This window comes from Tenrec ecaudatus, chromosome 7, assembly GCF_050624435.1.
Source record: "Tenrec ecaudatus isolate mTenEca1 chromosome 7, mTenEca1.hap1, whole genome shotgun sequence".
NCBI classification, from domain to species: Eukaryota; Metazoa; Chordata; class Mammalia; order Afrosoricida; family Tenrecidae; genus Tenrec; species Tenrec ecaudatus.
In genome coordinates, this window is record NC_134536.1 from 137,061,917 (window position 1) to 137,076,135 (window position 14,219).

At 41.9% G+C, this 14,219-nt stretch overlaps 1 protein-coding gene across 1 annotated transcript in view; it reads left to right on the forward strand.

Annotated features, from left to right (window-relative positions):
- Positions 1–14,219, forward strand: part of SLC26A8 (solute carrier family 26 member 8) — a 78,823-nt gene that overhangs the window by 32,853 nt on the left and 31,751 nt on the right. Inside the window, exon 7 of the mRNA XM_075554119.1 lies at positions 3,799–3,881. Coding sequence (XP_075410234.1) covers positions 3,799–3,881 — 83 coding nt within the window. The remainder of the gene's footprint in view (positions 1–3,798; positions 3,882–14,219) is intronic.

The window sequence follows — 14,219 nt, forward strand, 5'->3', positions numbered from 1 at the left end:
TTCTGTGTCCATCTGCATATCGTTGCTACCCTCGGCCGCCTCTTGTTCTCACGGTGCCACAGTGCAGGAATTGAGGCAGATGAGATGGCAACTGAATGATCGATGTGTACATTTCCCAGTAAGGGGGCAGGCACAGATGTCTGCCATCTATTTCTTGGCTGTTTTGGAAGTCTTGCTCACTGCCCTTGAGTCGCTGTGACTCATAGCAAGCCCTGTAGGAAGGACTAGAACCGCCCCCTGGGGGCTTCGAGACTGCACATCTTTACAGCAGTAGAAATGCCTTACCTTTCTCCTGCTTTTAAAGGCTATTGGTTAAGAGCTCTCTTTTGCCATTGTCACGAACATATTTCTACAGTGACAAGGACGTTTTTATAAGTAAGTCTCAGTTTTTGAAAGCCAACATTTCCCATTCTTACCAAAGTCATTACCATCTAGTCCAAGGGTCCTCAAACTTTTTAAACAGGGGCCAGTTCACTGTCCCTCAGACCCGTGGAGGGCCGCACTACAGTTAAAAAAAAAAAAAACTATGAACAAATTCCTATGCACACTGCACATATCTTATTTTGATGTATAAAAACAAATGGGGCAAAAACACCTGGCGGGCCGGATAAATGTCCTTGGCGGGCCGCAGGCCCTAGTTCAAAGACGCCTGTCTAGTGCTGCTCTAACTCACAGCACTGACACTGTAGGGTAGAGTTGAAATGCCCTTTGGGTTTCTGGGACTTTACATCCTCTCAGGAGCAGCAGCAGCTTCCTATTTCCGCTGAGGAGCAACTGCTGAGGGCTCAAACCTAAGACGTCTCAGTTAGCAATTCAATGTGTTAGCAATTCACTATGCCACCAGGCTCCCTTTCCCTGTTCCTTTCTCACTGCCATCAAGTCTGTGCCAACTCATTGCGACCCTGTAAGGGAAGGTGGAACTGATTTTGCAGTTCCCAGCCCAATGGCAGCCTACTACCCTACAAGGTCTCCTACCCTTCTTAGGAGCTCTGGATTTCTCTTCTTTGGATGGAGCTCTGGATTCTTGAGAGCCTATCTCTGCCGGTGGCAAAGATTTTTAATCCTTCAAATATCGGTGGTGCTTCCTGGAATCTTCCAGCCCGTATGTAGTGAGGCAAGACCAGGTGGCTTCTGGGCCAAGGCCTAAGCAAACAGGCACGAACCCTCACACACTGCACGCACTGTCTTCCCCGGATGCGCTGATCTTAATGGACACACGGTGAGCTAGCAGCCATCGGGTGACTTCATCTTGGACCTTCAAGGCACTGCTTGCAAAGAAGCAACGCTGATGAGCCACCAGCCCACAATGAACTCCGTGTGAGTAAGAACCGAACAATACCCCACCTGCCATGTGTTAAAATGCCAATGTCTCATGGTTTGTGTGCTCCTCTCGAAGAGGACATCCTTCAAAGGAGCCCTGGCAGCACCGCAGGTTAAGCACTGGGCTGCTCACGACAAGGTCGTAGTTCAAACTCTGCAGCCACTCTCGGGGAGAAAGATGAAGCTGTCTGCTCCAGTAAATATTGACAGTTTCAGAAACCCCAGCGAGCAGGCCTGCTCTGTCCGATCCAGTTAGTGTTGACTCAGAATCAACTTGATAGCAGTGTGGGGGGTTACTAATTAACCAAGGTTCATCTTCTTGAAGATGAAAAACACCGCTTTGGGAATTGGAGACTAACCTCAGTCTTCTATCTGTTTTCTACGTCTTGTGGAGGGGCCTGCTCTTTCTTTTTTGGAGTAGCTGAAATGATAGTTGAGCCTTCCTAAAGGCTTAAAACGTGATGGCTGCTTTTACAAAAGGCACTTCAAAACTTTGGCCATAAATTGTGCTTCAGTGTGTATATGGGCTTGAGGGGTGGAGTTAGAGACAGCTTCTCCTTTTCATGGTACTCAGCCCAGTTCTGGTACCTTAGGAAGCTGTGGCTTGAGGATCCAGCACCATCAGCACCCGTGGTTCAGACATCAGCCCTCTTTGAGAGGCAACATAATTAGGGGGATCACACTCAAAAGGCCTCAAAGGCAGGTGGGCATCAACCAAGGTTGTCAAGAGTATAGAGCATAAGTTCCCAAAGTTATTTGGCTTACTCCCCCCTTTTCAGGGGTGGGGGGAATTACTCCCCACCCCACTGGCAATTAAAAACTTTCCCAGTATAGCCCAGAATCTAGGATAAAGTGTAGGTACCTGCTTTGCAGCACTCACCTCCAGGGGGCAGTATCGCTCACTTTGGAAAACACCTTTTGATGGCCAACACGCTGGACTGTGAGTCATAGTTGAGAACTCCTTTTGAAAAAAAGAAAGAAAAAGAACTCTTTTTAAGTAATGCTATAAATAATTAGAATGCATCATAGTAAGGTTGGCAAGGAAGCTGAGGTCCAGCAAATAAAAAGTGGGTGGAAGCTTAGAATTATTGCAATTTAGGCAAGAAATGTTTTTTGTGGCCTAACTTGTACTCACTGGCTCCAATAGCTACTATACTCTACACAATGTAATATTTATTCCAGTTTCCTGATGAGGACAAAGTTCTCTCTTTTCTTGCTGCCATATGGCAGGGATTAGAGATGGAGTTTAGGACTGGAGAAAAGCCCTCCTGGCTTTCCTGAGCAGCAAGGAACATGGGAGAGGGAGGCTGAGAGCTGCCGTGGCCTGAGGTGGAAAAGGGTTTTCATGTCAGTGGCCAGGGAACCACTGCTTAACTGTACTAGAGGACACCGTGTACACCAACCAGTCTATCCTTCAGATTTTAGTCTACAATGTTTAGGGAAAATGTCAAGGCACCACCTGGGATCCAGGTAGAAGATACGGACAGATAAATTTGAGCTCCTTAACTATATTAAATTGTACCAGTTACTAATACATACTAACTTATACAATCATGTGTATGTACACAACACACATATACAGACTACCAAACACCTCAGAAGTGTCAATAGAGGTTACCTGTGGCTTTTTGGTTTTGCTTTTTAATTTTCCAAATTTCCTTCATGGACAAGTATTATGTCTATCACAGAAAGAAAAGAGTTCTTTGGTCATTAGATGCAACTTCTTGCCCCTTAACTCCATAAAGTCTTCTTGGAACCAAGCTATGGTTCAGACTCTTCTATCCATTCTGATCTGTGGACTTCGTCGAGGTCTTCAACAGATCAGAGCATCGCAGGAAACCAATGACTACCCAACTCAGTGTCTAGTTGAGCTCTCAACATTGAAATTGGATTTATGTGCGAGGGAGAATGAGGCAAACCCGATTGACGACTTATTTTAAAGCCTGGGCATTGAGGTCTCCTGTCAGACTTCATTTCCTTTGGTGTGAGATCTTTTTCAGGTGAAGTCATTGTGTGGTTGTCTATTTTATCTCCAGCTAAAAGTCAGGGACTGGAAGGGAGAATTGCAGGTAATTGTTTTGCTAACAATTTGTGTGTCTGTGTGTGTGTGTGTGTGTGCACGCGAGCGTGCACGCGTGCGAGAGAGAGAGAGAGCGAGAGAGCATATCAGGGGTTGTTTATGTTGGTCTCAATTTTATAGGTTAGTGAGGAAAGAAAAGTCTGATACTCATGTGATCCCATCATTGAATCTGGAACCAAAGCTGAATGAAGTTGCTTATCCTTCTGGCCACAATGCTGAAAAGAGCACAGGGAAAGAGCCTTGGACCCTGTTTGGCTTGCTCCAGTGGGCTGCTTCATCTTCAATGTGTAGACTTCCATCCGTGGCATTTCCTCTTCACAGAGCCTAAACGCACTCTGCTCCTAGAATGAAATGTAAATGAATCACATTCTGGCTTTTTTTTTTTTAACCCCCTATAGATCATTGGCTTCGCGGTAGTGGCAAACAAGCTCAGCATGGCTACAGAATCCAGCAAGGTGCTCATGGAGATGATTCCGTATAGGTGGGTAATTCCACTTTTCAGCGCTGCTTTTCCTTTTCAGGGTTTCTGGTGGTGTAGTGGTTACTCATTCAGCTGCTAACCACAGAGTCGGCTGTTCAAAACCGCTAGCCACTCGGACAGAGAAAGACTCCCTTAAACAGTTTTAGTTTTGGAGACTGACGGGGGCAGTTCTACCCTGCCCTATAGTGTTGCTATGAGTCAGCATTGACTTGATGGCAGTGAATGTGGTTTGGTTGTTTTTTCCTTTTCTGTTACCCTCTCTACATCTCTGACCAGACAGCCCCATTGACAGTTTCATGTCGGAATGGAGAGGCTCGCTGACAGAGAAGGCTAGGATGGCTCCTCCCTTCTCTCTGGTCAGTCTCTGTTCCTCTTCGCTAAATCGAGCCAAAGCCCTCCCAAGAAAGCTCCTCCTGGATGGCCCTGCGTAACGGAGGTCCTGCGTAACACTGTGTACTGTCCCTTCTCCCCCCACAGACCTGTCTGCTCAGTGACAGTACAGAGATGACTCTGCTCCCCTCCCCCCGCCCCGAAGACGATAGTTCCTTTCAACTTGACTTATCGAGACTGAGGGTGTCCCTGGAAGCATCTTCTAACAGTCTGGCATAATGGGGTTCTTAAGGACTCACATTGATGTGTTCTTGTAAATGATTTTATTGAGAGCTCTTAGAGATATCATGGCATTCCCTAGTTCAATCATATCAGGCAGCATAGTGCAATTGCTACCATAATCAGTTTCAAACCGTTCTCTTTCTTCTTGAACCCCATGATACCTCACACTGATTTTTATGTTCTAGCTCCTCTCAGTGGTCATGGTGGTGATGGGGTAGCACTCTTGCCTCTGTTAGGAAGTAGCAATTTCTTGAGCCTCGATAAGATGAACCATGTTAGCTGTTGAATAGTTTCTTGATGCCCCATCAGGATTTTAAAAAGTATTACTTATTTCCTCACATTTGGACAACAGGAGAAATACTGCCAAGAGCAGCCAGGGATTCTAGATCAACTCCATGATAACGAACACTTGCCACTTGGACAAAGCCAGTTGAAACTAGTCTCTGATCCTACACATAGTCAGTAAGACCTGTTGCGAGCGCCATCCATTCAAAAGTCCACTCAATATTTTATTTTTCCCCCCACTCAGTGTTTAAAAAGAACATTAGCAGATACTATTTAAGCAATACAGAGATAAATAAGCCCTGAGGAAAACAACAGTAGCAACAGGAATTGACATTTTACTTTATTTGACCCTTGAGGTAATATATATATAATCTCCCTTTCTTTTTTCTATCAATCTTCTTTTTAATTGTAAAAATATATACCAAGATATTTTACAATTCAGTATTTTCATGTGTACATTTAAAATATATATCCCTTTCTTATACTGTTACGATCATGATTGATTTTCAAATGTTAAACTAAATTTGCATTTTGGGGATAACCTGTACCTAGGCATCGTGTAATCCATTTCATATACCAATTTGCTAAAGCATTAAGAATGCATGAGTTTATGTTCATGAGAAATATTGGTCTGTAATTTTCTTGTAATGTCATTTTTTGGCCTTACTAATGTCATCTTTGGGCTTTAGACTGATGTTGGCATCTTAAAAGGAATAAAGAAGGAGCTTCACCTCTTCCATGTCTGGAAGGGTGTCTACAAAATTGGCTGCATGTCTTCCTTAAATATGTGGTAGAATTGCAGTCGAGCTATTTGGGAAAGGTTTTAATTATAAATTCAATTTTTAAAGAACAGATGTAAATAAAATGACTAAGGTATATAATAATATTATAATATAATAATAATAATAATTCAGCTGATCTATGTCTTCTTGGTGAGAGGAGGCGGCTGGCTGCACTTGCAGACATTGACCGTCTCAGGAATCCTGTGGGGCAGTTTTATTCTGTCCTTACGGGGTCCCTATGAGTCAGAATCGGCCAATGTCAGTGGATGGGATTTATTCTTTTAAAAAATTTTGTTTTAAAAGAATTTGTCCAAAAAAAAAAAGAATTTGTCCACTAAACCTAAAACCTAAGTTGTCAAATGCATATCCTCTTATTAACTTGCTCTAATAGCCAATTTATTGACATATAATTCATACATCATAGAATTCACTTAGGAATATCATTCAGTAGATTCTATTATACTCACGGAGTTGTGCAGCCATCACCATGATCTACTTTAGAATATTTTAATCAACTCCAAAAGAAGCCCTGTGCCCATTAGCAGTGCCTCTGGATTCTCCCTATCCCTCAGTCACTGGCAACCACTAATCTCCTTCCTTCCTACTTCTGTTGATGTTCCCACTCTGGACATTTCACATAAACAGAGTCATACAATATATGATCTTTGGGGCCTGGCTTCTTTCATAGTGCCATCAGAGTTCATTCAGGTTGTAGTATCTACCAGAGTGTCATTCTGTTTGTGATGGAATAGTATTCCATTGTATGGATATGCCACATTTGTTGACCCCTTTGTCGGTGATAGAGGATCCTTTTTTTCTTCTGAATAATCCCACTATGAGTATTTGTACAGAAGGCTTGGTATGGACATACATTTTCAGTTCTCTTGGGTCTATACCTGACAGTGGCATTGCTGGATCATATGATGACTGTTTTTTCACTTTTTGGGAAACTGCTCAACCAATTCCTAAAGTGACAGCAAATTCCTACCAGCAATACACGGGGGTTCACATTTCTCCACTTCTTCACCAACACTTGTCCATGGTTTTCGCTATACCCATCCTACTGAATGTGGCTCCATGTCTCACAGAGTAGAATTGTTCTGTTGGGTTTTCTTCCCTGTAAGCTATATGAAAACAGATCACCAGACCCTTTGTCTGTGGTACTTCTGGGTGGAGTTGAACCACAAACTTTGGGTTGATAGGCTAGTGCAAACCTTTCGCACCCTCCTGTGGCCATGAGGCAGGAGCCCTGGTGGCATGGTGGTTACATCTTGGGCTGCTAACCACAAGGTTGGCAGTTTGAAGTCACTAGTGTTTCTGCTGGAGAAAGATGGGGCATTCATTCTACTCCCGTAAACAGTTACAGTCTTGGAAACTTGGCTTGCTATGAGTCAGCATTGACTCGATGGCAGTGAGTTCGGCTTTTTAGGTTCTGAGTGAGCAGGAGCTGGAATTGAGTCCAGGTGGGGGAGTTTGGTTTGTTCAGTGAGTGTGCTGTACTGTAGCGTGCTCGTCGTGGTTCTACTTGTATTTCCATAATGATGAATGATGATGAGTTATCTTTTCATGTGCTGATTGGCCTGTTCTGTCTTCTTTGGAGAAATGTCTATTCAGAACTTCTGTCCACTTTTAAATCAGGTTATCTCATTATTATTGAGTTAGAGTAAGTCTTTATACGTTCTGGATATGTCACTTATCAGACATGTAATTTGCAAATGTTTTCTCCCATTCTGTGGATTGGCTTTTCACTTGTTTCCTCAATAGTTTTACTGAGCTATAGATCACATACACTTCCATAGTTCAGTCATATTTGAAAGAGTTGTATATACATCACCACAGCCCGTTTTAGAGCATCCTCCCCCTCCTATATCCATTCTTTACTTTGCATTTCCCTCCAACCACCCCTGCCTGTACACCTGATCATTCTTATAGTTAATAATTATTGCCTCTCTACATCTACCCATCCTGTGCTTTATATACTGGAAAATCTACCCAAAATAATTTTTAAAACTAACAACTAATCCATGTTAAAAGAGAGAAAAGATCGACAGTAAGGTCAAACTAAGCGAGAGTACAGAACATATCAAGGGAAAAAAGCAAGAAATATTGAAAGCCAGATGAATCAAAAATGGATCAAGAGGGGGAGTTTATGACCAGGTACCCCAATATAACCTAATTCCACCAGCCATAATCAAGTTTATAACAGTCTTTGTCTGATAGCATGGTTATTCATGCCTCTTGCCTGTGGTCAGAGAGGATCCAGCAGAGGCTTCTTTCTATGCAGGGTCCCTGCAGATTGATTTGGGCCCCCAATGTCATCCTAAGCCTCCTGAAATTTGGGTGTTCACAATTTAAGCTCTGGTACTTTTCCCTCCTTTGGATTTGGATTTTGTTATTTATCGTCCTTGGATCATACAGGCTGGTGTGTTTGTTTCTTCCATATTGACTTAACTGACGTATCACTGAGATGGTTGCTTGTTTGAATACAAGCCTTTTAAGACCTCAGACAATATTCTTTTTGATAGTCAGGCACCATCTGCTTTCTTCCCCAGACTTTGCTGTAGCACCCAATCTCTTCACGTGATCTCTTCATGAGGGCAAGGGTCAAGCAGGACCCTGCCATAAAAACTAATTGGTTTTGGATTGGGGCTAGAATTAAGTGGGAGCCCCAAATCCAGTCAGTTGTCTGTGGATTTTTATCTTCTTGATGGTGTCCTTTGAAGCACAAAAGTTTTGAATTTTGGATGAAGCCCAATTTACCTAATTTTTGTATTAGCATCTATTTGAATCCCTTTTCATTTACTGAGAGTTGTTTTATTACCCAGGGTCTGGTCCATCTTCATCAATGATACACGTACACTTGAAAAGAATGCAGCTTGGGGGTAGAATAATCTATTAATGTCAGCTAGATCAAGTTAGTTAATGATTTTTGTAGCAAATTACATAATGGTCCCCTCAAAGGAACTTGTAAAAAAGGGACTTTGCACATCTAAATTAGTTAAAGGTCTTGAGGTAGTAAGATTAGCCAGAATAATCTAGGTTGAGGCCAATATAATAAAAAATAGAAACAGAAGGAGATTTAACTACAAAAGTTCAGAATTAAGCAGCAAGAGAAAGCCTTGGGAAGACAGACAAAAGGGCCACAGCCAAGAAATGCAGGCAACCTCTCGAAGCTAGAAAAGGCAGGTATCCACAAGAAACACAGCCGTGTAGTCACCACAATGAATCATATCGCTTTTTGAGAGAGGGAATTAATAGGGTAGAGAGGGTAGTAAAGGAAGTTAGGTTTCTCTAAAAATATCTTGATTTTCTATGTGGCTCTTAAATAATATCTTTTATATTATTTTTAAAATTAAACAAACAATCCTTAAGAACAAAAGGCAAAATAAAATTAATGAGCCTATTGAATCAGTGCCATTAATGCTCAGAGAATTATTTCAAATGCCATTAAATCACAATAATTAAAAAATTATAGTTTCATCAACATATAATTCACATATACAATTCAGTGAGTTGTACAATCGTTACCACAATCAGTATTAGAACATTTTCTTCATTTTTGTATTATTATTAGTTCCTCAATTCCCCCCAGATCTCCCTACTATGGTAACCCTAAGAAGCTACTAATCCAGCTACTGTCCCTATAGGTTTACCTGTCCTGGATCTCATATAAAGAAAAATGCACCACCACCACCACCACCACCCAAACCCAACAACAATAACAAAATAAAGCAGAGGAAAAGTCTCAATAGAAAAGAAAGCAGAGTGGACTGAAAGGGAGATCAAGCGTTAAATTTTAGATGAACTATATCTGCATTCATCTGCTTTCTGACCAAGGCTCTTCACATCCCTGGCCAATCAGTGGTCTGAGCTTAATCCATATAAGTGGCTCTGCAAATGGATTTTGGGCTACCACTACCATCCATCGCAAACAGTAATTTGACTGTGCAGCCCCAATGTAATAAATTCTAAGAATTAAAAAAAGACTGGGGGAAAGTCTTAAAACTGTTTTCAGTGATTAGGTTGTTGCTGTTGGCATTGTTTTTGGTTTTGTGCGTATTGTGGGATAAAAAAATGGATAATTATGTTGCTGCCTTAGGGGAAGGGTTTCGCTGTCGGCTCTGGAGGAAGGTCTCGTGAGCTTCCGGTCCTGAGCAATTGTCATGTGGCTTGGCATCTTATCTTCCCTCATCTCTGCTTGCTGGCTTGTTTAATCTCTTATATCTCAAAAGAGATCGACTCAAGACCAACTCCTCACCAATCTTATCTCATAAACATGGACATAGGAACCATTGGAAAGAGATGATCACCAGCCAAACCCATCAAAGATGCTGAAATCCCTGGCTATATGAAGATTCTAAAAAAAGAAACAGAAAAGGCTCATTTCCCCCCACCCTTGAATAATGTTAAGAGAGCCATTTTTATTATTTTGAAAATGATTAGGTACAGGGGAAGAATCAAACACTTAACATGCCTTTCTAGAAAAAAAGGATATTCTGGGAATCTGAATAGTTGATAACATGACCCTTCACTTTATAGTCAAAATTCCAGCCAATAGAGAGAGAGAAGGAATCAACGAACTGGAATATCACTATTCAGGGGTACTACAATAATCCTTAGTGGGTGCCGACATCACAAAAGGAGATAAACAAAATACCACTGAAGTGTTTTTGCTCACAAACACCTGGCCCAAATATGACCAAATGGGAAGAGCTAACCACTGATTTACAGCAAATTCAAGGGACAGGAGTACATGTTACATGACATCAGAGGTGCAATCTGCAAAACTTAGACTGTGGGAAACGCTATAGGACCAAAAAATGATAGAAAACAGCAAAAAAATAGGACAAAAAAAGTTTAAAATTTACAAGGAAGGGGGAAAGAAGGGGGAAAGGGATATGTGTGGGAAACCTATAAATTAAGACATTTAAGAGACATAGCAACCCATTGTAATCTATGGACCTTAGTTGGATCCTGATTTAGGGGAAAATATTAAACATGTTTATGAGACATGTGCGGTACTTAAATATTGATGGAACATTTGATATTAAGAAATTGGGAAAAAAAGAAATTGGTAAGGAGTTTTTGGTGTCATTAGGAACAACTAAAATTGTTAGATCTCTCTGGAGCTAGAGTTATACCTGAGTCCTTGGCCAAACTTGAGAAAGAATTCACGCTGAAGCCTGGTTCGTGATCCAAGTGAGTTTAATGAGAGTTAGAAGTTTCAGGTGTACACGTACCCATTGAACTCCTCCCGACCATGCAGCCTGGCGGAGGCTGCTCAGCGTCACGCAAACAAAGTCTCTCTTGACTCTGGGCTCCTGCCTTTTCAATGATTCCACGGGGAGGCGTGGTGGATGACCCCTGATCGACCCCATTGGCTGAATTGAATTCAACTGACCTAGGTGGGCCAATCTAGGTAGCCTAGGTGGGCCAATCCAGGTTCAGCGCCCACCCATGCCTACCGGCGGGAAACCTGAGCCTCTGAGCATGTGCAGTGCGCCACTCCTTGTTCCTGTGCTTGGCTCTCTGGGCATGCGTTAACAGACATTCCTCATCCCTACGCTAGAACTACCTAACAAAATCATATACTGTTTGGGATTTTCTTCCAAATAATTTTGAAGATTAAATAAGATTGGTCATGAATTATTAAGTGCCGAAGCTGGATTATGCATACACCAAGGCTCTTATATCACATTTTATTTTATTAAAAACAAATGTTTGGAAGTCTTGTTATTCTGGGTTGACGAGAGAAACAAACCCAGGGACACCCAAATATGTGTAAGAGAGAGCTTTATATCAAGAAGTAATTATATACCATGAAAATATCTTAGCCCAGTCCAAATCAAGTCCATAAATCCCTCTTCAGGCTCACATAGCCACATGCAATGATGCAGAATGCAGGAAGATCACAGGCCGGGGGGGTGCAAAGTCTTCCAGATCCAGTGGCGGTGGACGCATCTCCAGGGCTTTGGCTGCCATCAGCATTGCTAGAAGTGGCTTGCCAACAGGAAGGTGAAGGCAGAGAGGGGCGAGGGTCCCAGGACCCTCATTATGAGAAGGCCACACCCACAAGGAGGTACCATCAGGCTGTGACCTGACTGAGAAGGCCAGACTCCTCCTTTTCACTCCACATATCAAGTTCACACAGGATTATGTAACTACCACAGAAGTGTTCTCTCCTTTTTGCAAAATTTGTTTTTATTTATTGTGTTCATCTTAAAAATACTTTGTGGGGTTTAAAAAATATATATAGTAGAACATACCCTCATTTAACAGTTTTTATATGTGCATTTCAATAACACTGGCTGCATTCTTCAAGTTTTGTCTCAGTTCTGGCTATCTCTACCTGGATTGTTTCACCACCATTGCCCAGACCCCCACCCCAACCTTAGGGACAGAGTGGTGAACTGTTGGACTGCTAACGCCACCGGCTGCTTCGCAGGAGAAGGATGAGGCTCCCAACTCCTTTCATGAGTTACGGTCTCCAAAATGCACAGGGGTGGGGGGTGGGGGGTGGGGAGGGGCGGAACAGTTCTAGTCTGTCCTACAGGGAGGCTATGAGTAGTCAGAATTGACTCCACAGCAGTTGAGTTCTTTGACGGTGAGTGATTTCACCTGTTATTTAAAGGAGGGGAGCATAACGCTCAGGGCGACTATTGATTACTGCTTAAGCTAAACTGTGCAGTTTAAGGATGATTTCAGGGGATCGTTTCAGTTCAAGGTTTCAGTAGGTTTTCTCAGGGCACTACCTTCAAGGGTCCCTCTAGTCTCAATGGATCCTGGACAATTTGAAATCCGTTTCCACCTCTCTCTCTTTGACCAGGACTCATCTGTTGAGTCATTGATGACAGTACCCGGGCACAGTAGTTCCTCTCAGCTGACAAAGAAGATGGTCACTTGTGTAGGCAGTTATACCTGCCACCCACTTCCTCCTCTGATTCCTGAGTCTTCTCTCTGCTGTTCCAAGTGAATAGACACCCGTTGTATCTTGGATGGCTGCAGACATGCTTTGAAGACCCCAGGTTTACTCTACTTTAAAAACTATTTTAGGCCAATTGACTGGATAATGCCATGAAGCCATGACTGACACTGGAAATGTTCTACTTTAAAAAAAAGAAAGGAAGGAAATGCCAAATATTTGTGGGGTGCTCTGCTGCATGCATATAAAGGGACCAAAAACATAATCTCTGACCCTGAAGAAGGCACAGCCTAGAGCAATGCTTCCCAACCTGCCTTAGGCCGCGGCCCTTCATACAGGTCCTCATGGGGTGGGGACCCCCAACCATCACAGTATTTTCATTGCTACTTCATCACTGTCATTTTGCTACTGTGATGAATCATAATGTGAATACCTGATATTTAGGATGTATTTTCACTGTTACAAATCAAACATAATTAAAGCATAGTGATTAATCACAAAAATAGTATGTAATTATATATTGTGAAACATTTATTTTTAATTACAAATCGATGAAATTTTATCTTGAACATGGTGTAGCATGGGTAACAGTCTTAATATAACAACGGTATACTACGTTGCTACATTTTGCGACAGTAGGAGTAAAAAGCCAACGTCAGTGCAAAGGTGGAGATAGCTTCTTTCTCACGAGATCAGAAATTCTCGGGGCAGTCTTTGCAGTAGCACAACAAACATCATCTTCCACAACAAGTCTACTTCTAAATTTAGACTTGATACCAAACAAGGTGGAAAACCCTGTTTCACAAAGATATGTTGTTGGAAATAGAAAAAGAAGGAGCAACACAGTCTCAGACAGAACAGGACATGACTGGAAACACTTGGTCCAGCATTTGTAACTGGCATTGTAGAGAAATCAGTTCTTGCTGCATTGTTGCTAAAAAGTTCAATGAACTCCTCTTGCGCTGTCTCAAGAACATCTTCAACTCTGACTGTGAATGGGCTTCTGGCAAGTGCAAATGGGGTGTCAGGTAGATTTGGAAAGTACGATGAAGTTTCTTCTGCAAGCATGTGCAAGTGTTCTTTTACAAAAATCCTCATGGTAATCCTTTTGTCTGGTTCAAAGACAAAGAAAGCAGATAAGGCAGGCAACATGTAAATTTTTATTTTCATACAGTTTTTTTTTTGGTTTTTTTTGCCAAAGCTGAAGTTTCATTTGGAATGCTCGGATCTTTTCAGGTAAATCGAGGCATTTTGAATTTGGTCCTTGCAGTGATAAATTTAACTTATTTTCGGCAGTTCACTTTTATTGCTGAAAAGTGCTTCGAATTGCAGTCTTGCTTTCTGATTAAAAAACGTTTTGAGTTCATCATGAAGCTCAAAAGCATGTTTTAAAACTTTTCCTCTAGACAACCATCACACTTCAGTGTGAAATAGCAGAGCATTATTCAGTGCATCCAACTTGTTGCACAGTTTTGAAAACAGTCGACTGTTTAAAGTGCTCGCTTTTACAAAATTGACAGAACTTATGACGTTTTTCATTACTTCTTATAACTCTTGTGGCCGCATCTTCATTGTTAATATTTGCCAATAAATCATACATTGAGTTCTGATGATTTGGGGTGACTCATTCAGTACCAAACATTGAAATCCAGATTGACATCCTAGCATAGCTGGAGCACCATTTGTGCCAACATCACAAACCTTTTCCCAAGAGATCTTTTGCTCTTTCAGAAATGA